Genomic DNA, 25,071 nt, shown 5'->3' with positions numbered 1-25,071 from the left:
GGAGGAAAAGCTGGCAGATGTCCAGCTGGAATATTCAGGGGGGCCTGTCCACTCTGCTTCCAATCTGTTGCGGGGGTGATAGCTAATGAAATTTAACATATTATTGACCAGATTGCACTTTCTCTACCTTGAAAACGATCTTGGTGACTGCTGTGGGTTGTTTTCAATAGTTCTTGGTTTACAAGGTCTTTCTTTTTTTTATTAAAAAAATTAAAATCATTAAAATTTTTATTAAATTAAACCAAATGGACTTTGTTCTCCACTGGAAGCTGTTTATGTGACATCTGTTTTGAATAACTTTAAAACTCAGTCCATTCAACTGTTCAAAATAAAACAGTGAAATTACAATATTATTTGTGATTTAAAAAAAAAAACAAAAATCAGGCTGTACCCACCTCCACCTGATTTACTCCCCAGGCATGAGCTTAGCCCTGTGTGCCCAGTGCAGCCCTGGTGCAGCTGGTTGGATTGATGTTTGCCTGGTTCGCACATTAAAACTACTTTGACAAATTACTGTTTTCTCAGATAAAAAAATGCAAACCATTAGTAAGTAAAGTTTGCAGTGTTTTTGGCATTAAATACATGGTGCTCTACATCAGACTAGATACCCAAGCTCACGTGGATTACCTAGGACAGCCTGAGCGGGGCTTAAGAGTTTCCCCGTACTGGGAATGCATGCCCAAGTGTTTCTTCCAGGATATTTAAAAGCTCTATATGCGTATCAGGGGTACGTGGGAGGGCTGCACAGACAAGCCCCTGATTGCCTTGCTGGCAGTCAATGATAGGGCAGATTCCACCTCTGTTCTGTGAGGGAACTGGAGGCGTTCCTATAGGTGACCCTGCTGCTCTGGCCTCCCAGTTCCCAGCCCAGCTCCCTCCAGCTGCCTGCCTGGGTGCCTGTGTCCTGCTTTCTCATAACCTCCCCTGCCTCCTCCTCCTCTTTATATATTCATGAAGCAGTAGTGACAGAAATAAAAGCTGAGCAAGCCAGAGCAGCAGCACAGGAAGAGGAACTGTCTGCGCTGGCGGGTGCCTCTCTGCACCGCTGTGACGGATCCTGCCTCTTTATCTCTGCTGGAACAGTGCTGGCTCGCAAGAGATAACTGTTCCCTGCTCTCTCGGGCAGCAGCTGGATGAGCTCTGGATGCAAGGAGAAGGAAAGTTAACAGTAAGTGAGTCAGTCTCACCAGGGATAAGATAGCACCTTTTAGGATGTTTCTTTCTCTAAGTTCAGAGTCAGGCCTGATGCAGGGCTGCATCTACCCCCCCTCTGTTCCCAGCAGATTGCTCCACCAGCATGCCTGTCTCCTGGGACCCACTGATGGGGCTGAGGGCATCCTGGTGGCCCCATGGGTGGAGGAGAGACTGGAAGCAAAAGATACGTGCACAAGCAGGGACTTGCTATGTAATTCACAGGGGACCGTTTCAAAATGTTGAGGCTTTCTCCAGCCTGCTTAGATCTGGAGAGATTGGTGTGGAGGGTCAGTAAAGCCTGGCGTTGGAGGATTATATTGCAGCTGTGCTTTTTTGGGAAAGGCAGAGTTCTCATGTGCCCGTCTCCTGTGATCTCTTACTACTGCCGTGGTCTCCCTTCTGTCCTCTCTCTTCCGCAACTGCAGGGAAGGGACACACTTTGGTCACTGCAGAGGAAGCTTTGTGTTTTCTCCCTGCAAATTAACCCCTCTGATAGCTGGAATGTTACTATAAGGGTGCAACAAGGTCTTCTCTTGACTGTAGGGAATCAGGATCTGATTAGCTCAAGCAAAAACCAAAAGCACCTCAGGCGCTATGGCCCCCTGCTTCCCTCCCTGGGACACTAACAGCACAGCTAGCACCTTGTCACCAGCACCCCTTCTTTTGAGGGGGATCCATCCCAGCTTGCAAGGTGGAGTCCTGACCTCACCAATCCCCCCATCCCAGAGCTAGACCTTTGCCATAGTGCAGGTCTACATGATGTGCTGCCAGCCTGATCCAGGGAGCAGTATCTCTTCTCCACCCTGCCCACAGCCTTGCTGTGTGCAATCAGCATCACAGGGAGCGTACAGATGCATGACCCTAAATACGAGGGATGTTTGTACCAGATGCTCCCCCCAGTACTGAGCATCCAATTAACCCACTACTTCTGCAGGATGGGCCAATGGTTTAATATCCCAATGGGTCATTACTAAGATGTCAGCTTCTGACTTGTGCTAATGCTCCAATCTTCTCCTACTCCTAGGTGCAGCTCAAAGATGAAGCCTCCATCTGGGCAAGGCATAAGGCTGGCATGCTTTCTCCTGAATTTGGCTTCCCTCTGCCTTCCCACCCCACTCTGGAAGGATCGGAACTCCCTAATGCAGGAGGAGAAAGCCTGTCAGACAGGTGGCAATTTGGTGCTGAGTAGACAAGAACAGCAGCTCAGTACAAAGCTTGTAAACCTCAAGAAGAAGGAGGTTGCGACAGCCATAACGATGGGACGATTTCCTCCAAGCATGCACTTCTTTCGGGCAAAAGACCTCATTGATCAGAGTGCGGTGTTCAGCATCTTAAAGCGCATGCCAAAAGGTAGGCTTGGCCTAAGAGTCGCCCATCTTATTCATCCTCCTCTTGCCTTTTGCTTTTATGGCAGAGCTGGGACAAAGCACGAGGTGTGGCAGACAAGCTTACAAGAGCTGTAAATCGTGCTTGCTGTGTTCCAGGAAGAGCCTTGCCTCCGAGTTTGGGGATGGGGCAGTGGGAGAGAGGAAGAGGGGGATGGACTGGATGAATACACATTTCCAGCAATTGTAGCATTTGGTGTAACTCACAATACGGATCCTTCAGCCTTTCAAGTGTGGAGAAAGGGCAGAGGAAGTAAAGAGAAAACGACATCAGATGCGTGCTCTGCATGTTCCAGCCAGGGCTTTTCCTTTTTCCACATACACATACCACAGACATGCTACAAACCTTTGTCTTAGCCCACATCTTAGCCAGAAATGCTGTATTCCCCAGTAAGTCTTTCTGCAGGTGGTCCTGTAGCAGACTTGGAAGTCTACTAGAAAGTCTGGGGGCACTAGAAGAGAAAGGTGTTGTCTCCAGCAGTACAAGTTTCTTTACTTGAATGCAAGTCAAAGCTTGTGTTGATGTGACCTGTAGAGTATGATATAAAAGCTACTGTATTCTCTCAGTCTTTCTTAATCAGGTTCTGGTCTGTGTACTTATGGGAGATCTCTGCTTGTGAAGGCAGGTATTTCTCATCTTTGGAGCTGTTGTTTCTCCCCTGTTGTGCAGCAGGCTATGTGCTAATGGGCTCCCACGCCCTGTACCAAGAGGTTTCTGTACTCTGAAGCACACACACAGTTTTAAAGGCCTTTGGACCATTTTAGGTTAGATAGCAGCATGAGGTTGTCCAATACCTTCACTGCACAGGATGGCACATCCTCCAATGAGCAGCTGGGACACAGCAGCGTCTGAGCTTAGTACTCTGCATTGCAATGGAGAGGGGGAGAGGATATTTTTAGCCAAGGTGAAATCTAAATCACTTAGGCTGGGTAGCAGGAAGCCTAATGTCCCCATGTACCTGACCTGCTGGCAGTTCAGCAGAGAGGCAGGAGGCTGAGGGGATCACAGGAGGAAACCTTGACTCCTGACTGACTGCTTTCTCCCTCTGCATCTCTGATTCAGTAAGGAAGTATTTGAACAAGGTGCCTTCTCTAACTAAAGATACAAGAAAGTTGCAGCAAACACTGTCAATACTCCTGCGACTCTGACCACTATGCTCACTCTTCCAGGTGGTCCCTTTTTAGATTCAGAATCCCATGGCCTTGCCCACATGGCTGCTGACCTGCTTTGGAAGATTTGCGGGTCAGCTTTTCCATAACGGCATTTTTCACTTGCAAGGCTTGACACTTGGCATGTGGATAAGAACAATCTTTCTCACTTCCCAGCTTGTCCCTTCCAGCCTCTGGTGTGGGATGAGGAACCCTGGCTTGCAGCATCCTATGTTACCATAAGGATAATGACAATTCTGATATACTAATCACTTCCATTACTGAATTGAACAGTAAGGAATTTAAAAGTACCCTCCTCTTCACCTCCAATGGGATATCTTTGATACCAAGGAGGAATCAAAAAAAAAAAATTAGAACTTTTTAATCCATATATTAAAATGAGTTCTCAGAATCTTTGTAAGAGCCATAAGTTTTTAAAGCTAAGATCACATCCTTGTAGCTGCTTGAGTAGGACCTAGTCTTAGAGGCCTCGGTCTTGATCAGAGCCCCTGGAAATTGCTGTTGTTTCATGCACTACTGTAATTTCTGTTGCTGCTCACATAGGAAAGAGGATGGCATTGCCAGTGAGAGGAAGGTCAGATCTAGAGAGCTGTGGCATGCCCATTCTGTTACACTAGCTCTGTTGAGAGTGGCAACCACAGTCACTCACATCTTAACAGTCAGACCCTGTGTAGTGGAAGATTATAGACATTATAGTCTGTATTATATTAGCCCACTCTAAGTTATAGCCTTGAACTTTGTCTAACGTCACAAACATATCAGTCTTTTGTTTTGTTCTTGCTACTTATGTTCTCTCTTTATCCCTAAGGACACCAAAGCTATTTTGACTATGATGTCTCCCCTAGACTAACAAAATACATAATCTGTAAGACTTCAGCTCTCACTGTAACTTCTCTTTACAAATGTGAAGTTTAGTTCAAGCACCAATAAGAAAGCTCCACAAGAGGGGAGATTTTAGCAAAGAGAAAGGATGGGCTGAGGAAGGTGAGCATGCAGAGGATGCTTCCTATGCCAGGAAGACTGGCAGTTGCCAACATACTGCACAATAACGGAGCATCCCAGAGGCCCTTCATGCTGTCCAGCAGCAGATGTACGATATAAGTGAGCATGCTTTTGATAAGGCGTAGAAGTAGATTGTACTTCTGCATCTGAGTGCAATTCCCTGGTGTGTCATGGTCTGGGATTTTGGTATATGCCAGAGTTTCAAGGAGATGAAAGGATAGACACAGACTAGGTGGAAAAACTGAGGCTGGGATACAAATGGCTTCTATACAGAAGCTTGCTTCAGGTCTGCCAGTCAGCTAGCATGCCTTGTAAACTGCCACCTACTGTGCGAGTTCCTCTTTAAATCAGTGGGGCCTGAGCCAGCTCACAGCAAAGTCTGTCTGAAAGACCTTTAATAACTGAGCATTTTCCATCCCAGCGGAGAAGCAGAGCTCCCTATTGATTCCCCCCCCCCTCCCTCTGCTTGCAGGAGCTGTCATGCTCTGCCTGCCCTGTGTTTGATGTGGAGGGGGCCACATCCCCAGCATGAGGGAGGCAGAGCAGCCCCATAGTCTCTGCTGGGAGAGGTCACTCACAGCCATCTAGAAGCATTTTCCAGATGCCCCTGGATGGGCAAACTCAAACTATTATCTCATTAAACTTTGGTTCCTTCTTCTCAGCTGCCTTGCCTCATTAGGATATACTTTACCCCCAACAGGTGCTGTCTTACACCTGCATGACTATGCCATCCTGAGCATGGACTGGCTGGTGTACAATGCCACCTACCTCCCTGACTGCTACATCTGCTTCACCCACATGGGCACTGTTCGGTTTCACTTTTCCAAGCCTCACCCTCCTCACCCAGTGCCAGCCCAGTGCTCCCAGTGGGTTTTGCTGGAGACTTACCGCCAACAGCTGCGCAATGTGACAGAGTTTGATAGCAGGTGAGTGGAGAGAGCTGCAAGCCTACCAGTACCTCACAATAGCCTTGTGTAGCCAGCAGGACCATTCTGGTCCAGCTTTCCCATTTGGTTGCTGCTCTGGAAGTGGGGAATGCCATGTAGGGCTGCATACATAGAACAAGCAAATAGCAATGTAAGAGCTTGAAGCATTAAGTACACCAGAGAGACCATCAAAATTGAAGTTTTCTGTACAACCTCACTCTGGTCCTTTGTATAGACATGTTGAAGACTGATTTAAGCAGATTTATGCCACCTGCTCCCACCTCTCTTCAGCAGCCAGGCTGGATGTACTCCTAGCATGGGGGACAGGGCTGTATGTGAAAGGACTAGCCTCATCCATTGAAGTACCCAGGAACAGGATATGAGGAAGTCAGGTAGCTGATGGACAGGCTCTCCCCCACATCAGAAAAGTAATTTGTAAAGTCATTGTTTTCTCTCAGAGCAAGAAGTTGGGCAAACTACTCGTGTTAGTTACTACACTAGCAAACCCCCCCTCAAACAACCCAAAAGAAAAGAAAAACCAACCCAACCTCCTACTCCAAACACCAACCTTGTTTTCTGAGGGCTACCTTTGAAACCCCAGTGGTACTCACCATACCGAAGCAAAAGGCACTCATTCCCAACAGGACCCTCAGGCACCAGGAACCGCAGCATGCCCTCCTGCCCTCAGGTAAGGGGTTAGGTCTCAGTCTGGGCACTGGCTGAGCCAGTGAGCCCTACATACAAGTCCTCTGCCTGGTAACACTTTTCCCCCACTCAACACCCTCCTGCTGATGGAGCTTCTCCCATTACAGGTGAGACCTCCTACAGCTGTCCAGGAGCTCACACTTCAGACGGTTCCCCAAGGCATCGCTCCCTTGCGGGAGCTTCCCTCCCTGCAGGCAACTCCTACCTTCACTGCTGGCAGTCTTGGACCAAGACCAGGTGTTAGTTAGCTGCTCAGCAGCCACCTACCATTTATTTACTTACTTATCCCACTTAGGGGTGGGATTAGCCTGGCTCCCCCTCCAGCCGGTGCTGACAAGGAAAAGGGAGCCCTGTCTCCCCATCCAGGAGCCACTGATCCCAGGACAAAGTGCTGCCAAAAAGGCCAGGAGACAGCACGTAGTTCTGTGTGGCGTGCAGGGGGCTGGAGAGAGCATGCTAAATAATGCATGAAGTCAGACACTGAGTGATGAGGACAAAGGATAATACTGAGTAGTGATCCATTCAGAGGGCACTGCCATCCACAGCGCTCCAGGGGCTGGGATCCTGCGTAAAAAAATAGTACGGGGTGTCATGTAATTACAGACAGTGTCACTACGCCAACACATGAGGAGAGGGCTGGATCAAGGAGATGCAGGTGACCCTAATTACAGCATTTCCTAAGTGAAACTTGATGGGTTTTACTGTAGTGCTCTTCAGTGGGGGTGTGTGCTCTTAAATAGAGTCCTCTTAACTCTTAGGGAGCTGGTATCTCCTCCACAAGGAAGCTGTCTGGGATCTGTGCCCTACAGATCTGGGAAGGAGGTCAGGTTGGGAAGCTAAGGAGCTGCCAGACCTCTGGCATGGTATTGCCTTCCCTCCCCAACAACAGCAAGGGGCAGGGCAGAGGGAGCTGACTCGCCAGGGCACCCACCACCCCTCTCCTACAGAGGTCCAGAAGGAAAGTAATGCCAGACCCAGGACTCTTGATGTTTTATATCCTGAAGCTCAACTGCCCTGACAGATGATGGAAGAAATAAGATCCAGTGAAAAGTCACTTATCTATGTCTTCCAGAGAGAAAACTGGTTCCCCATTATCTCCCTTCTGTTTCTACTGGGAGCAATGAGGAGGGAAAACCACAGCACCAGCTCTCTTCAACCCCACCAGGAGACCAGTAAATAATGTGCAAGAGATTGCATTTTGAAACAGCTTCACTTTCTTAAAGCCCAAGCAATTGCACTGGCTATTTGAGAACTGTATCAGGAGCAATGCTTCATTATATTTGGTTTTGATTGCATTTCTGTAGTGTGATGTCCTTTTCTGGCTGAGGCTAGGGGCCATGGCATCCTATACACCTGGGATGGTGGAGCTGTGCATTATTTGGTTCCTGATGTTCCTGTTTGGAAACATAACTTCTTTTCAGAGGCAGTGTTATCACATTCCTCTTCTTTTGTATTAGTTGTCTGACAATGCCTCGTAGTCACAAGTCAGAGCAGGACTTCAGGGTGGCAGTCACTGCACAGGGACATAAGACAGATGCTGTTACAAGGGGTCTCCCCAAGGGCAGATAGGAAACTGAGGCAGAGACCAATGAAGTGATTTTCCTCAGCAAACGCCTGCCAGAGCCAAGTACGTACTTGGATGTCCTGCATCCTGGGTGCTCGGACTTACTCAAATGAGTATGTTGTCCTTCATTTCTTGCCCTTCTGTGCTTATCACCACAACATCGCAGAGGAGTCATTTCACATAATGTGCAAACATGAACAACAGCCACATTGAAGCGCTTCCCCTCCTATTTTCATCTAATCCCCGGGTACTAGTCTAGGGGTTAGGAATGTTTTTTGGCTGTCTGGAAATAGGTCTCTAGCCAGGAATAGGCCCCAATCTGTTCTGCTTCTCAGTTTCTGGAAACTCTCCCAGTCTCTTGAACATGTGCATCCCAGGCTACCTCTTCCCTGCACTCCTCTTTGCCCTTGAGCACTGACAAGCTGAGAGAAAGCAGATGTCAGAGGAAGGAACGGATGGATAGTTGGGTGGTTTCAGGGAAGTATCAAGGGAATATGGCAGCAGGGAAGGGCTCTCACGCAAGACAGGGTGGATCAGCAAATGTGAAGGGAACAATGGAAATGTTTCCGAGAGGCTGCACCTCTTTCACCTTACTGCATTCCTGACCAGGAAGGGGTAAGGGAGAGAGGTATCTGCATTACATTTTTGCTGTTTGCATTTTTAGGTACATATGCATACATATACATACGTGTTATGGATGGAAGTCTTTATGTTTGTTTCCCTCAAAAGAAGCTTTAATCATTCCTATTCAAAATACACGTCTTATGGGTCAAGACCCTGGAGTATTCTGTTACTGGTAAGCTTCCAGAAGGATGCTATTATGAGTGTCAGGAGACCACAGGCCAGGAGACAGAAAATGGAAGAGAATTTTGCTTTGAGATTTAAAATAAAAAATATTCCTCACTTATTTACTTCACAATCAGTTATGATATGGGAGAATGCCATTTTTTTCCTCAAGATGTAATATACTGTCCAGCATCTCCAAAGCAAGAGTATGCCCCTAGATATTTAGGGAAACAGCATTGACATTCCAGATATTTGTAAAATACCACCGCACACACTCCCCCATCAGTAGCCTGAGGATTAAGACCGTGCCTGACGGCGCAGCTCAGACGGCCCAATGGAGCTCTCTATCACCGGGATGAAGTCATCTGTGAGGGAGCTGACACCATGGCCGAGGCTGCGGGGACAACTCCCCTGGGCACTAGTGGCTGCCCAGACCGCCATCACCTTCCCCTCCGTGCCCTCCAACTGCCTTATCTCACAGAAAAATAGGGCAGTGTGTGCATTACAAGGGGGAAAAAAAAAAAAAAAGGAGTAAAAATGCACTACAGAAACAAAGCACTCCACTCCCTCTACAAGTCTCCCCTTGGGGAGAAGAAGGGATGAGAGAGAGAGAAAGAGAATGAACCACATGTGACAGATGTTAGTCACACTATTTAATGCACCACTGGAAGACATTCAGATACTACGGTGAGGAGAGGGTTATAATTACCCATCGAGAAAGAAAAAGAAGCAGGAGAAAGAATCCCTTTAAAAACAAGGCAACAAATCCATTCACTTCTGCATTATATAGCACAAGAAAGTAAAGGAATTAGGGGAGAAAGAACAGGAAAAGAGAAAGCAAAACCACAGCTGAAAATAAATAATCCTTAGCTGGTCGTTTTAGCTGTGCCCCTTTGGGCATATGCATTGCAATAGCATTGTTCAGTGCATATATGACATGACACGGAAGGCTATTTGTAGTCTGCACCTGATCACTGGTGAAGGCCCATTCCAGAAAAGAAGCAAAAAAATGTATTTAGAAAGCTTTGCTTCATCTGCATGAGCTACTGATGGCAAAAGCCCCTGAACCCTTAGGAGATTATCCAGTTATCAAGGATGGATCACTATTACGCAATAAATCTTCAACAGTTATAGGGATCAATAATCAGTCTCAAAGGAAAGGGGATTATAAAAAATGCACGATTTGATTTATGTGCTTTTAGGAGCAGGGCAGTGTGGGGATTTATTGCTGTTTCTAGCCCAAGAGCACAGGCTAAGTAAACAACTACAAGTTTGTACAGCTAGATTTAAAGGCAGGGAGCGGAGCCCTGTGTGCACTCATTGCTGGAGGAGCTGAGTTCTCACAGGACAAGGGGAGAATGCGGTGGGAGCCCGACTAACCGCCCGTCCTTATCTGAAACAAAGCTGCGTGGGGTGGCGAGAACGGGCTTGCACGGCCTTTTGATCCATGGGGAGGTTTTTCCCTCGGTGCTTGCAGGGCTGGTGGGAACAGCCCCACTCGGCTCCTGGCTTCAGGCAGGTGCTCTCCGCCGCTGTGCGGGGCTGGCACGGAACTGCCCTTTGGCCAGGAGGGGAGGGAAAAGTCTCTTTTCCCCAGCTCTTCCCACACCAAACCTCCTCTCCCCTCCCTGCTAAGCTGCAGCACACCCTTTCTGCCGGCGGCTGGCCTCCACCGCAGCTCTGGCAGCTGGATCAGCGCCTCCAGATGCCCCTGGCTCCTGCATTCCTGGTTTCTAGGGTGATGCTGTGGTGTCTCCCACTGCTGCGTACTCCCTGCTGCCCACCCGAAATGCCACCTGCCCCTGCCGTGGTCCAGCTTGGTCTCCTTTGGTTGCATGGAGTGCTTGAACAGTAGCTGGGGTCACCCCATGTCCTGTGATATGTCACCAAAGCCCCTGTTGTAATGTGCGGGAGGGCAGAGCTGAAGTTGCTGTGGAAACCTGAACTCTGAATTTTCCTGCCTGTTTGACATTTGAAAATCTCATCCTTAACATGGTATGAGCATCTCTTTATGTACAGTTTTGCTTCTAAAATTGTTCCCAGAAAAGAAATTAACAGAGTGAAGACTAAATGAAACTGCGGCCGCTGGGAGAGGGTCCTTAGAGAGGCAAATGCTGGGGGAATGGGCTCTGTTTTATGGGCAGGATGGAGGAACTCAAAAGGGATGTCCCTGCCTGGGATGTCTTAGTTTATGAGTTTGGACCAGATCACATTTTACATCTGTAGGAAGGAGGTTTTTAATTCCATCCACAGAAGCCTCCTGGAAGAAGATAATAGGAGTACAAATCAAACCCACACCTCCCATATAACAGAGCAGAGCACTGCATGAGGATGAGGGCCAAAACTTCAAACATGAAGCATTATTAAAGATCAGTAGCTGTTACTGAGGGGAAACAATATACTCAGATGAAAGATGAAGCATGGTTGAAGGTATTTCTATCTGAATCTGATTAGTCCCTGACACGAGATAAGCATCAGGCCTGGCCAGACTGGTAAACCCACCTGCCTGCAAGCAACTGGCTCTGTAGCTTGCTGTGATGGCTTCAGTTTGTCCACCCAGGAATGAAGGTCATCGCCCCCGTATTGCCATTTAGGCTTTGCCTACTGGCCTGAGAAATGTATTACAAACTCTTCTTCAGGTGGCCACCAGCAGCAGGAGGAGAGCTGTTACCAGAGGCAAGGCTTGGGGCAGGATGAAGGCTATCAGCTTGTCAGAGGACAGTGTTGGGGCACAGGCACTCACCACAGGGTGCGAGCTGTCACCCACCACTAGATAATCTTGCGATTACTGGCTTCCTTAAACTCTGCTTGATAAAACTACCCACCGCATCTCTGGATTTCTGAAAGAGGCTTATATGCCAGCTGAGCCTATGGAGGAAATAAATACCTTTCCGTCCCACTAAGGAAGAGCCCGGACCTTCGATTCTTATCAGTTGTTTGCCAGCAGACAATCTGGAGAAGTTATCAGCAAGGCAGGCAGGATATCAGCTTGTACCACTGGCAGGGGAAAAGGATTTTTGATTCACAGCCGCTTACCCCCTGCTTATATTAGGTTACATAATTTGACAATATGAAGGTACCAGGGCAAGTTACAGGCTTAGTAAGTAGGTTGATGGTTTCCCAGTACGTGGCATCTCCTGGAGACTCAGTCTGCCTTTAGGTGGTGAACAGAGGACTGGGTGTCATAACTCCTTACATGCATTGGAGATGTTTGTGAGAATATATTGTCTGCAGGAGTAATGTACTAGCCTAGTTTTGGATTAAGGATACCCCTGGGTAGCAGAGTGCAATTCTTACAATATAAAAACATCATACTTGCTTTCATAACCCTATTGCTCCTCAAGATTTTGCCCTCATAAAAGGAAGGGGCAAGTTTTGAACACCTAGTCTTACCCTGCTTGTAGCTCAACAAGTAGCATATGCCTTTTTACCTGTCAGCTATTACCTGTACTAGTCGTTAGAGGAGTAAATACAGGTGTCAGAAAAATGACCTGAATGCTTCCTAGCTGCACCAGTTGTTGTTACACTGGTTGCACTGCAGCAGCAACAGGCTCAGAGTTAGACCTTGGGCCCCTATTGTGGCAGGAACAGCCTTGCACCTTTTCTTAGTCCTGCGCAAAGAACACGTGCCTCCTTCAGCACTGCCGCTGCCCTGCTGTGCCCCGGAACAGGTGGGTTGGGAGGGTGTCACGTCCGTCCACAAAGCTTGGGCTCTGACAACAAAACTCACACCTGTCTCGGATGAAACCTCCTTCCTCCTGCACGAAACACCCAGCTGCCAGCCGGCGGCTTTTTGCATACTGAAAGCCAGTTGTCTTGTTTGTTCTTCTCATTCTTCCTCTTCTCTTTCTCCATTTGTACAGCTTGCTGAGAAACTTGACCCTGGTGACGGATGCCCCTGAGCTGGCGTACCCTTCTCAGACTTTCATTTGGAAAAGATTTGAAGAAGTCTTCCTCATTGCCTCTGGACTTATCTGCTATGCACCTGTGTTCAAGGCCTATTTCTACCAGGGGCTGCTGGAGCTCTATGAAGATAACATACAGTATGTCGAGATAAGAGCTATCCTGCCTCCGGTACGTATTTTTTGGCTTCTCTAGTACTCTTTTAAATCCTTATTTTTCCATAAGTTTTCTCAAGCCCTATCTTGAATTTAGTTTTTGGATGTTTGCATACCTGCCTTTCTAAGGATGCTGGAAAACCTTGATCATATTCAAAGGTCTTTGTTGGAGATTTGCATAGGCAAGGGCTTGAAAGTGAGAGATGCTTTGTTCTTAATGGCTAAGGAAGATACCTACTGTGGCAACAGCACAAAACTGCGTTGTAAAGGCTGACTGAGAGCTGTGTTGAAAACTTGCTGGTTGGGAAGATTATCTCGGCTTTGTCTGCACCAGAATCACCTGTTCTGTAGCAGCTCTTCTGGAACAATTTCCCATCTTGAACAGAGACTTATTCTGGAATAGTTACTTTAAATCCACAGCTTATTTCAGAATGATTTCTCTGAGCAGGCTAGTAAACCAACTGGCAAAGCACAGTCTTCCATAGTTATGCAGACAACATAAAAATTTGGCTATGTACGTGAAATACAACTGCTCCTTTCATTGCCACTAATGCTAAAATCCGGTAGTGATAGTTTAGGCCTTTCTCTCTGCATGTCAGCTGGAGCTGGTCAGATTGTCCTACAGCCCTACACTGCCTCACTGCCTTCCCAAGCACTAGCAGACCCCACCACTGTTCTTTGGCTGTGATGGTTCCCACTTTCCCAGTGGCTATTTTGACACTACAGGCACACCTTTTCCATACACTTCTCCAGACTAGCTCCAAATGGGTCACCATGGGGGTGGGAGCTCTGTCAGAGAGGCAAATGCCTTACGAAATCAAATGAACCGGGGCTGCTGCTCCTTACCATAGCACCTACCCCCACGTTCTTAACAGTCCATTGCAAGGGGAGCAAAGCTGCTGTGCAAGGTCCATCCAGCAGCAGCTGAAGGACAAGGTGGTGGTGATGGGTTGTGTGTGGGAATGCAGGTAGCAGCTTGCTGCTGGCACCACAGCCATACTGATGACCTGCTTATGGCCCAACTCCCAAACGTGCCTGCTAGCAACTTCCTTAAACCATTGCCCTTGCATGCAATGGCTCGTGGGCTCCAGCTTACTGCAGATGAATGTCTGCACCCCAGCAAGAACCGCTGCTGCTGGGCAGCTCTGCAGCCACCCTATCAGCAGACAGGCAGGTGCTGTGACAAATTTGGAGGCTGATCTAGCTTTGTGCATGCCTCCCCCCAACAGCTGGAGAGTGGGGCTGCTAACCCTGCCTTGCTGTGGCTTTGTCTGGCCCCATAGCAAAACAGGTCTCAGTGTCAGGGCTGCAGACTGGCACTCTGTCATGCCCGAGATGAGAAGGGTTTATTGAAAAGAGAAAGAAAAAAAAAAAAAAGAGGTGGAGAAAACCACAAAGCTTATATGTATCTTACTTTGCTGGGGGTTGGTTATGGGCCAGTTGCTCGGAACTCAGTTACCATCTGTCTTTGGGGTACCTGGAAAGAGAATATAACACAATGTCAAAATTCCTGTGCTGTGAGACAGCGTGAGTGCTGGCATCCTCCCAGGTTACACAGGTTTCCGGGCCAAGAGTTTCTGCAATGATACAAGCGCGTGGGCCTGACTGGAAAATACCCTGCCTTTACCGGCAGCCCTTAGACATGGTTGTAATGTCTTTTGAAGAGAGGCTTGGCAGGGAAGATTTGCTTCCCATCCAGCCCCTAATGCTGGCTTCAGGCATGGGAGCTTCCAGAGCCCCAGGGCTTTCTTGAGGTGCTGCGAGGTACAGGCAGGCAGGCTGCCTGAAGCCCAGGTAGCGCTGCAAGGAGCTGTGGGCATGCCGGGCTGCTGGCTCCCATGGGCAGTGCCGGCAGGGAAGTGCCAGCTGGGCTGGAGCAGGGGAGAGGGAGTGGAAACACTTCATTGTGAAAGTCAAGGTGAGCAGGGTGTGACAGGAGTAGCGAGGTGCTTGTCTGGCTGGAGATCCTCTGCAAGGTTTGGCCAACAGCGCTGACACTTGCAAAAGCTCGCCTCACAGCAAAGCCCGCCAGAAGCAGCCCCTGAAGTAAAGTAAATGAAAGCTGAGATTTAGTGCGAAACAGCAAACATTGTGGAAAAGCCCCCCAAACCCAGCTGTGTTTGCAAATTCAGCTGTGCAAAGTCTCACATTCCCATGGGCTGCAGCAGGGGAAAATTCCCTCTGAGCGCCTGTGGCCACCCCACGGCTGCTGGTGCCTGCGAGGGGGATGCCACAGCGTGATGGGGTGTGGGGGCTTAGTGAGGAGCATCACTGCAAGGGGCAGCACCGGAGGGAAAGTATGAAGGTGGAGTGTACCAGCTGAAGGGTGGAGGACAAGGGTGAAAGAGAGAAGATATGGATAAAAAAAGGATAAGAAGGGAACAGACGGGAGTGATTTCAGCCACTGTTTGTGAGTGACTCCAGGCAGGGCCTTTGTGGATTAGTATCAACTGGGGCATGCAGGGTCTACAGCCCCGCTGAAATCAGGGCAAAAGCCCTGTGTATAGCCCTGGTAGTGAGGAACTCACAAAGCTGATGAGACAGAGCATGCCAAAAGGATTATTTTTCCCAGTTTGCAGCCAGAGAACTGGGAAACCATGGCAAGACTAAATGACTGACTTAAGGTCACGGAGCAAACCTCTGGCAGAGGGGAGCAGAAGCCCAGCCCAGCTGGTAGCTTATGGAGCTCAGACCTCTGCATGCCCTGGGGCTGCCTTGGCTGACAGACTGCCACTGCAAGGCACAGAGCGCATGTGAGCTGCCAGGCGGCTGGACAAAACGCTCCAGCATTTGATATAGATGTGAGTAAGGGGTCATGGTCTCCTCTGGGTACTCAAGGGCACTCGCTTGCCATGTCTGAACATGGAGAAACTTGTTTCTTGTATCACATAGGAGGGAGGAAAACCACTCCTTGGTTCTTGCCAGCTGGTAAAGGCTTCAAGAAGAAAATGTTCTGCACAGATTTAACGGCTTTTTTCTGCCCTGTTGCCAGGACCGCAGCACATTGCTTCTCCCAAGGTTTTCTTTAGTTCATTTCTCTCACCCTCCAGTGAAACACCTCTTCCAACTTCTGCTTGCCATGTGCTTTTCATCCTGCAGGTGTATGAACTGGATGGCACCCGGCACAATAAATCATGGTCCGTGGCAACCTACCAGGAAGTGATCAGGCAGTTTACGAAGGAGCACCCTGACTTTCTTGGAGCCAAAATTATATTTACAGCACACAGGTAGAGGCTGAGCGAGGCTAAGAGTGGCTGTGCATGGCTGGCTGTGCTATGGTGGAGGTGGTGGTGGGGGAGAGGGGTCCAGGCCAGGAGAAGCGATGCTGAGGGCTGGGCTGAAGTGCCACAGTCGGTTAGCAGTGCCCACGTGTCATCAGACCCAGGGTGTCGAGTCCCAGAGCATTCCCTGGCACATGTAAAAGGCTAAGGATGAGAAATCATCTATATAAGTCTGCATACGTGCAAAGCGACCAGGGTTAGCTCATGGCGTGCGCCAGAGAGACAAGCGTCTGTGAACCTCAGGTGCGGGAATGAGCAAGGGGAGGGCTGCTCGAGTGTGTGCGTGTCCAAGCTGTGCACGCTCTCTTCCCAAGCCTAGAGGTACTCCCCCTCTCTACGGAAGCTGAAGCAGTGATGGCAGTACCCGAGTGTGGGCACTCGGTATTGCAAAGGTCCTTGTGGAACCCTGCAAATGCGGTTCTCCCGGCAGCCTTTGTATGGTATGTTCATGCTGCTGTTCGCAGGCGGGCACAAGGCTGTTCTCCAAGTCAGCCAGATGCTATGAAGTCATGTGAGGTGATCCTGAGCAAATATAACAGACCTCTCAGCAGCACTTACTCACTCCAGCTCAGCACGATGCTGTTCCCAGTTCAGAGCTGGCTTGCCTCTGGCCAACTTGGGTATGGACAGAGTCTGTCTGCAAAAAGCACTGTGATGTTGAAGTTCAATAGGACTGGAAGAATTCTAAATGTAAAGCTCTCTTGAAATGCAGTTACCATCCCACCTCCCAGCAAAACAGTTGAGAGGAAAAAAAAAATCTAAACATTTTTTCTCCATGCTGTTGTGTTCCCCGCTTGGTATATGGGAAAGCCAATGAGTCAGACAAGCATGCCTCAACTCAAGTGACAGCAGGGTCTAGCCAGGCATTTCCTGGTCATTCAGGGGTTTCCTTTCACAATATCAATTTTCTACTGCTATTACTCTGGAGACCTGAAGCTGCTGTCAGATTCAGGAGCAACTTGCATTTTGGAAATACCCCTGGGGGCCCCATTTCACAACTCAAACCCAAGGCAGGCCTGTGGGAGTGAGCCGCTGCACCGCTTTCTTTCTCTTGCTCTTTAGGATGCTGAATGTTTCCCAGATTAAAGAAGCCATCGTCACTGCCATGGCTCTCAGAGCCCGCTTCCCAGACACCGTGGCAGGCTTCGACCTGGTAACTATTTCTTCTGTGGCTCTGTGTTAACCCCTAGACGTGCACTATAACTACATGTATAATATGGCATACGTTTTAGACCAGAACCAAATCCTCTACTTCTCTGCTGAAATCATTGTAAATGAATCGCAAATCCTTCAACTAAGGATTTTGTTGAGGGCAGTTGACAAAATCCCCTGAATCAACTCCCTACCCAACAGCACTGTAATTTCAGTACAGCTGGCACTTGGTGATATACAGCTGTGAGTCCCACCATCTTCCAGAGCATGTTCAAAACCACCTTTCCTCTTTCCCCCAGGTTGGCAATGAGGATGAAGGTCATTCTTTATGGGACCTGAAGGATGCCCTGACCATGCCATATTCCCTGGGGGTCAACTTGCCATACTTTTTCCATGCTGGCGAGACTGGTAAGCATGAGGACTCAGGGCCTGTTATTGCTTGCAGAGGCAAGAAGTCTTGCAAAGCACAGAAACAGCAAACCTGGCTGTATCAAGATGATACGTGTTTGTATACATGTATATATAAGTGGTCTTCCCTATGCTTCTCCCCATATCAGCTTGTTGCTGTAGCATTCCTACATGGCACCTCCCCTACCTGCTCCCTGCTCTTGACTGTAGGCTTCATGTTGCTCAGCGTCTTTGCCCTCTGTGTGACATGGAGTCATGTTGCAAGAATTATTGCTGGTAGCTGTTTCCTCCTCAGAGCTGTGCTCACCTCCCATCCACAGCAGCAGCAGCAGAATTCCTCAACCACTATTTTATATGTTAAGGTGAAGGAATGTCTAGCCAGCCTCAGGTCTTAACTGAATACACTCATCAAAGTAACTGTCACCCTTCATTCCTGGGGCGATGCATTATTAGCAATATATTATTCAGTCCGTGTGGGTGGGATTTATCCTAACCATGCATGACAGTTGTGTCTAATTTGTGTTATGCTTATTGCATGTTGGCATCTACAGAGAAGATGTCTACATCTGAACTGTAACTCTAGGCTCACTTTATAGCCATGGACAGTAACAAGCACTTCTAAGGCACAATGCATCTCATCATAATACACAGGCTATTCCCCAGAAATTATTACTTCTCTCCATTGGCTATGAATGGAGATGAGCATGATTAGCTTAGCTGTAAGAGCAATACTATCGACATCTAAAGCCAGGTGAGATGAGTGGGTATCTCTGTGCTGGGCAATGTCCTGGGCAAATTTGGATTCCTGTTTCACTGAAAATGCAAAGTGGGAACTCAGAGTTTAAGCAACCCTCTTGCCTTGCAACTGGGACATTTATTAACAAAATAATCTAGCTGTTTGAGAAGATACATTTGCTCATAGCACTGCAGTGATTCTTACTTGCCTCTACTCAGACTGGCAGGGCACCTCTGTAGACAATAATGTGCTGGATGCATTGCTACTGAATACCAGTCGGATTGGCCATGGACTTGCCCTCATTAAACACCCTGTAGCCAAAAGCTTGTCTCTGAAGAGGGATGTTCCTGTAGAAGTCTGTCCTATCTCCAACCAGGTATGTTGGTAAAAGCTTAGGTCTTGGGGCTGGGACACTGGAATGGGACTTTACCATAGCAATGAGGACCAGCAGGGAGCTGGGGGCAGCTAGACGTTTTGTCGCACTCAGGCTGGCTCAGTTTCCTTTGCACAACATCACACTGCAGCCTACTATGTAGACACATGCTGTGTATATATAAGGTTTGTAATGCCAGTCAGTTCAAAATCCTTTAAATTCCTGTCCAGAGGAACCTGGGAAGGCAGTCCTCCCTAGGGGAGATGAGGCCCAGAGCCAGGGAGGTGCCTGAAGAGACATAGTGGAAAATACTTCAAAGCCAGGAGAGCCAGAGGCTGAGAAGCTGGGATTGTACCTGGAAGTCTTCTGGTTTTGTAGAATTCATAACCATGGAGAACTCTTTTGCAACACATTAGTGTGCTGCCCATTGTCCCCTGGATGCAGCAGAAAGGATGCCCTGGGCTAGATATGTACCGGTGTGAGCCTTGAGGTAGAGAACCCCTGATACCAGCTCCAGATGCCCTGGGCTAGGCATCATGGCAAATACATAACCAGAAGACTGTTCCTGAAATGCTCACAGTCAAATTGTTATAAATAAGCAGAAGTTATTCATCCCACTGGCCTTGATTTAGGTGATTAATTTAAGAAACTCATCTCCTTGTATAGTCAGTGGAGACAAGTAGTCTCCCTCTGCAGCTTTTCAGAGCAGAATGCCTAACACAGTCTGAACAGCCCTCTGGAGGCTCTTCCTCCCTCATGACTACCTGCTGACAGAAGCGGCTATAGCAGGTATGAAGTGCGACGAGTGTTGTAATGCAAACATGGCTACAGCAATAACCTGATGTGATGCTGTCTCCCACCCTTCCCCGCCAAGGTCCTGCTGTTGGTAGCTGACTTGCGGAGCCACCCTGCAGCTGTCCTCATGGCTGAAGGACACCCCATTGTGATCAGCCCCGATGATCCCCCTATCTTTGGGGCAAAGGGAGTCTCCTATGACTTCTATGAGGTGTTCATGGCCATCGGAGGGATGAGTGCCGACCTGAGGACCTTAAAACAACTTGCACTCAACTCCATAAAGTAAGTTCCTTGCCTCTCTCATCCAGCCATAGTAATGCTAAGGGGACTATCAGCTTGCTCCCTGGAAACCCATTGTATTTGGTTTTGGCCCCAGAGTCTCCTCTGCCACGTGAACTGGGCTGCCATTAACCCAAAGTCTCCTCTGCATGTCTCCTCCAAGGGCAGGACACACGGGCCCCTGAGGCTCCCCTGCCCATGCCGTTGAGTGCCTTTCTTTAACTCGGTGTCTCAGTTCATTCCTCCTTTTCCATCCTTTGCAAACTTGCCTCCAGCACTTGGTTCTGGTTATGGGAGAAAGCTCACGTCTTCGTATCGCTTGTCTATTTCTGCCAAAACTTGGCTTGCTGTGGCATTTGCCATGGCCAGCTGGGGAAACACAGGAAAACAATCTACCAGCATGTAGCTTGTGTGTGTTTAGCCACTTCTTCTGTTTATCTGGATAGCTCTGAATGTCCCAAAATAGTTTGAATGTGGTGCCCAGGGCCTTTCTACACATTCCAAGAGCTTTGTCTGTTTGCCAAATCCCATGACAGTCCTTGTGTCAATCCCAAGTCTCCGCATGGCCAGGGAGAGAACAAATACTCTTATTTCCTACTAATTTGGACCCAGCCCAAGGCACATCTGAAAGCAACAGCAGTGCTGTCTCTTCTGTACTAGTCACTGGGTGCCACCCAGCGATCTCCAGCTTACACAGACTGAGCTGTTTGTCCTCATGGTGCAGGACTCGGTAGCTGTTGATCCGGCTATGACACTTCTTGTTCTAGCACGAGCCCAGCTGGCAGGAGTGCAAAGCTCTTTACACTACGTTACTCTGTGCAGTGTAGGCATGCCCTGCAAGGGTTAATCTGTTGCTGCTTCCTGCCTTTTCATTTTGGTCACTGATCTTGAAATAGCTGCCCCCTTGTCTCCTGCCTGATACTGACTTTTCTCCTCCTCACAGATACAGTGCCATGCTACCAGATGAGAAAGCCAAGGCCAAAGATGTCTGGCAGAAAAAATGGGACCAATTTGTGGCTGACCTCTCTGATAGCTTTTTGAGGGAGCTTTAGAGGGGAGGAGACACATCTCAGAAGGCATTTGGCAAGCCAGAGCGAGCCAGGCTTATTGCTAAGAGGGAGACTGCTTCCTCCATGTGACCTGAGCAGATGAATGAACCTCAAAGTCTCACCTGGCAATGGGCGATTCTGGTAAGCTAGGCTTAAGGCTAAGAATGGGCTGAACTATCCTGTGAAAGTCATGGGCTGGAGGTAAAAGGGAACAGTGAGCCCTTACAGCAACAACAAAAGAACACCCCACTCAAAATAGTCATAACCATTAAAAATTGGCAATGCAATGACCAAAATCCTGACATCCTTATTTAGGAAAAGCAGGCTTTCTAATTAGAGTTAGCAGGAGACTGCCAGCATGAGGACCTCTGAATTTCACCTTATCATTACAAAATGCAGACCTTGTCCGGAAACAGCTAAGACAAACATCCAACCATTTGGGACACTGACCTTCATGAGAGTAAGGACTGAAAATTACTCTTGTTATGTTTAACCCTGGGCCTGCTGCCAAAATAGCACTGCTAGGTCGAAGAACCAGTCATAGGTCTGATGTTTGCTATTTCAGGACCTACCATGGCTGGAAACGAGCTGATGGAACTTGCTCCCAGAACATTTAAGCCTGGTTGCACAGTGATCATAAAGCCAAGAAGAGGTGCCTCAGTTCCCAAAGCAAAATCTTTTCCTGTCCTCTGGTCAGAAGGAAGCCAAAACACTTTTCAGCTGAGAAAAAACATCCTGGCTTCCTCCATCCAGCTTAATTGAAACTGTCCCCCTGCACTGGGCCATATTACCATAAGGCCTCTGCATTTATAGGAAACACCTTTTGATTTCATGGGGTTCTGCTACCAGCCTTTGCTGCCTAACTCAGAGTGCAAATGTGCCCTCATTCAGCCTGTTAGACAGATTTTCACCCTGGTAGAGAGCTACTCTCACATTGTGGATATCCATAGTGGTCACTTCGACCTCTGTAGTTTCCAGCTCTTTAGCAAAAAGGTATTGCAGAAAACACAGAATAAATAGTGTCATGACAAGCAAATTCCCTTTCTTAACATCATCCAAAATATCAGGAAAAAAACTAATTGCAGCTAGATTAAAAAAAAAATCTTCATCAGGATTCTAAATAAATTCAGCAAAATCCTTTGGCACACATATCCCAAGTACACAGCCAGGATCCACCAGTGTCTCTCCCTGACTTCAGTACAGTTATGCTGGTCTGCATCAGCCAGGGGAGAATTTACAGAAGTTCCCGCTGAAAGACATCTCCCTCCTCTGAGCCACAGGCTTGTGAGGACTGTCATTTCCTGACCTGACCAGCTTGGGCAAATTGGCTCTCATTCTGTTTTCTGCTAATTGTCTCAAGCTGGCTGCCCATAGTGTTTATTTCCACTGACCTTGCTTAAAACACCTTAGCAGGAGGCAAATATACTCACTACAGAAGCAGATCAAGCTGTGCAGCCCATGTTAAATTGCCCATGTTTCACAGGCTGCAAGTTCACCTCCAGTCATCTCAGGGAAAAAAAAAAAACCAAAACAACCCACACTACAAACCCCACAACAAGGAACAAATAAAACCACAAGAAACCAAAGGTCTCTATATTGCAAAAGTCAGCAACACAAACCACAGAAAGCAACAAGCGAGAACTCAGTCACAGACCTCACTAACCCGCAGGGTTCAGTGCCTCACACCCCCAGCCCTGTTACAGCCACAGCTGCCTCTGCTCCAGCTCTCTGCCCACATGCCCCACACCGTCCTCTGCAGCACCAGCAGCTGCTCTTTGCAGGCTTAAATCCCGGGCCTTGATGCAGGTTTGACGAGCTTTATACTGAAGGAGGAGCCAGAGTAGAGCCACCTTCCCTCCTCCTCCACGGATGTTGTGTACAGAGCGCAGTCTAAAGTCCCCAAGGTAGGCTTTGGTCATGGTCAGATTATAAATGCTGACTTGGGAAATTATAATGCTGCTGAGGGAGACTGCTGCAAACAGGTGGACTGGCTGCTAACTAGTGACCCAAAGCCATGTCCCTCTCAGCTCCCTGATCTTTTGCCTTTGCTATATGTGGATGGGTGAAGAACTTTTACTTGCCCTGAGTTGATTCTCCCTTAAGTAAGCCTCTTTGCTGCCAAGGTGAAGCTAATCATTACAGAGCCAGTGTGGGAGAAGCTGGGTTCCTCAATACGGGTTGACCCATGTCCCTTCCTCTTCTGCTGCTGTGGAAAGGTTTCAGCTCTTGCCAAGCACGGTCTCTTGAGGGCTTGACCAACTGATGGCTTTTTGGTTACCTGTAGTGCTCCCTCCTCATAACCCATGCTAGCAGCGTGACTAGATCTTCTGTTTGCCAAACATTTGCTGGGTCCAGTTTACCTGCTGTGCCCAGTTTGCTCTTGCCTTCCCAGGAAAAGCCTGTTGTGCGCTTGGCCATTTACCTACTTTGCATCAGGAACTGCGACGTGATGTGGCCTGGTGTCTGGAGCCATCAGTGGGTGACGCTGTTTGGAATTACAGCACAAAAATCACTGGGGTTTAAAATCATACAGGTCTGAGGTGATCTTAAGGTGAAAACCTCAGAAAGTTGAGGCCTGACTCTACAGGGCTGTGTTTGGTTTTGTGACTAGCCTAGTGACTCTGCTTCTGCTGATGGTATTCCTCTTGGGGTTGGTCAGATAGCAGAAGCTTTTCCATCCTGATCACATATTTTTAAATGAGAACCTGAACCACAATGGAATATCTGAATGGATTGATCTTTCTTGGATGGATCAAGACTGACTCCAGTGGCGTAGCCTTCCTTGTACTCCTCCTTGAACAGGGCATTGCCATGTCTGGTGACTGGGGCTTCCCAAAAGTCCTCGTGGGAAGTAGCTGGGCTTTAACCATTCTTAGGGCCTTAGTGAGTCTGACAGGAGGGCCAGCCTGCTTTACTGCTGGGGATCAACTCTGCCTTAGACTGAGCCTTTGTTTGGAGAAAGGTACAAATGGAGAAACCCAGACGGCATTCTCACCTCTCTGACTGCAGGTGTTCACAAAAGGAGGGATTTAGGCTGGACCGCAGCAGTTAAGAAAGATCAATCCATTCAGATATCCTCAAAGCTTTGGGTAAATTTGGCTGCGGAGCTTCACTGAGACTCAGCTTTTGAGCATTCGCAGTAACTTTTCAAGGATTTTGCTTCCAGTCCATTCCTTTATCCTCAGTACCTTGGCTCCCTGCTCACATTTGTTGGGAAATACATTGCACACATAATGCTTTCTTACCTGTCTCTTTCAGAACATAGTATATATTTAAATTTTTAAACCTCTTTTAAGTTGTGGGGTTTATTTTCCCTCCCCCAGTTAAAAAGAACTGGGGATGCCTGTGTTTGACGTGAGGTTTTAATTTGGAGTGTGCATTGGAGGGGGATGTTTCACATCACTTAACCTGGAGTACAGTTATCAGGGAGTCTGAAATGTCTTCACAGCATGCTGCAAAGGGCAATTTGATCCATGGGGCTAACACGCTGTGGAGTCAAGCCCAAGCCACTTGGCAGAGACAAGACACAAGTCCTCCAGCCCCCCCCTTCCCCAAACCACACAGCAGCTGCATCCAGCTCAAGGGCTGTGTTTTCATACAGAGACCACCAGACAGACATGATTTGCTTGTGGTACCTCTCCTGTTACAGTTTAGTACCGTATCTGTGGCAGTTACAGCACGGGAAAGTAAAAGGAACTACTGAAGGTCATTCTACCTGCTCTTAGCATGATTTTAACCCAGGGAAACAAGGAGAAGAGTGACTAGCCCATTCTTTTTGAAGCTGGCAAGTGCCTCGTGCAGCACCAGCTGACTACATGGTACAACCTGAGGCTCTTTGCCTGAAGTACTGGTGGTCAGCATGGGAAGAAAGGGCCAGCTAGCGAACTTGCAAACCTGGTAAAGGAGGTATTCGGACAAGCAGGGGGGCTAGAGACAGCCGCAGGGGTGGTGGGAGGCTGAGTAGGGCAGACCTAAAGGAGCAGAAAGAGCCCCCTTTCAGTCTCCATCCAGATTAAGGAGCAAGGAAGGAGAGTAGAAAATCCATGGAAGTTTCTGTGATGGTTACTTCAAGCAGCCATAGGAATACATAAAGCCTTATGCCTATTATCTCCCCCATCTACCTCTCCCCGTGGCATCCTCAGGTTCCATTTGTTTAAAGGGGAGGTGGATGGGGCTTTGCTCGAAGCACACAGGTCTAGCAGTGTTTT

General features: G+C 48.2%; 1 protein-coding gene across 1 annotated transcript; it reads left to right on the top strand.

Annotated features, from left to right (window-relative positions):
* The first annotated feature begins 987 nt into the window (after nt 1–987).
* On the top strand, nt 988–24,099 carry ADA2 (adenosine deaminase 2). Its single transcript, XM_037389403.1, has 10 exons — nt 988–1,168; nt 2,219–2,544; nt 5,452–5,677; nt 12,596–12,806; nt 15,890–16,017; nt 17,134–17,224; nt 17,523–17,631; nt 18,586–18,743; nt 19,615–19,817; nt 20,758–24,099. Exons 2-10 carry the CDS (start codon nt 2,232–2,234, stop codon nt 20,864–20,866), a joined length of 1,548 nt encoding a protein of 515 aa, XP_037245300.1. The 5' UTR covers nt 988–1,168; nt 2,219–2,231; the 3' UTR covers nt 20,867–24,099.
* Nucleotides 24,100–25,071: the final 972 nt, after the last annotated feature.

The sequence above is a fragment of the Falco rusticolus genome, chromosome 5, assembly GCF_015220075.1.
Source record: "Falco rusticolus isolate bFalRus1 chromosome 5, bFalRus1.pri, whole genome shotgun sequence".
Taxonomy (NCBI): Eukaryota; Metazoa; Chordata; class Aves; order Falconiformes; family Falconidae; genus Falco; species Falco rusticolus.
Note: the sequence above shows the minus strand (reverse complement) of the source record. Positions and strands in the feature narration are given on the sequence as shown.

Coding starts and splice junctions, on each gene's coding strand:
- ADA2 (XM_037389403.1), top strand. CDS start 2,232: ATGAAGCCTCCATCTGGGCAAGGCATAAGGCTGGCATGCTTTCTCCTG. Junction 16,018..17,133: donor ATTATATTTACAGCACACAG/GTAGAGGCTGAG, acceptor CTTGCTCTTTAG/GATGCTGAATGTTTCCCAGA. Junction 19,818..20,757: donor CTTGCACTCAACTCCATAAA/GTAAGTTCCTTG, acceptor TCCTCCTCACAG/ATACAGTGCCATGCTACCAG.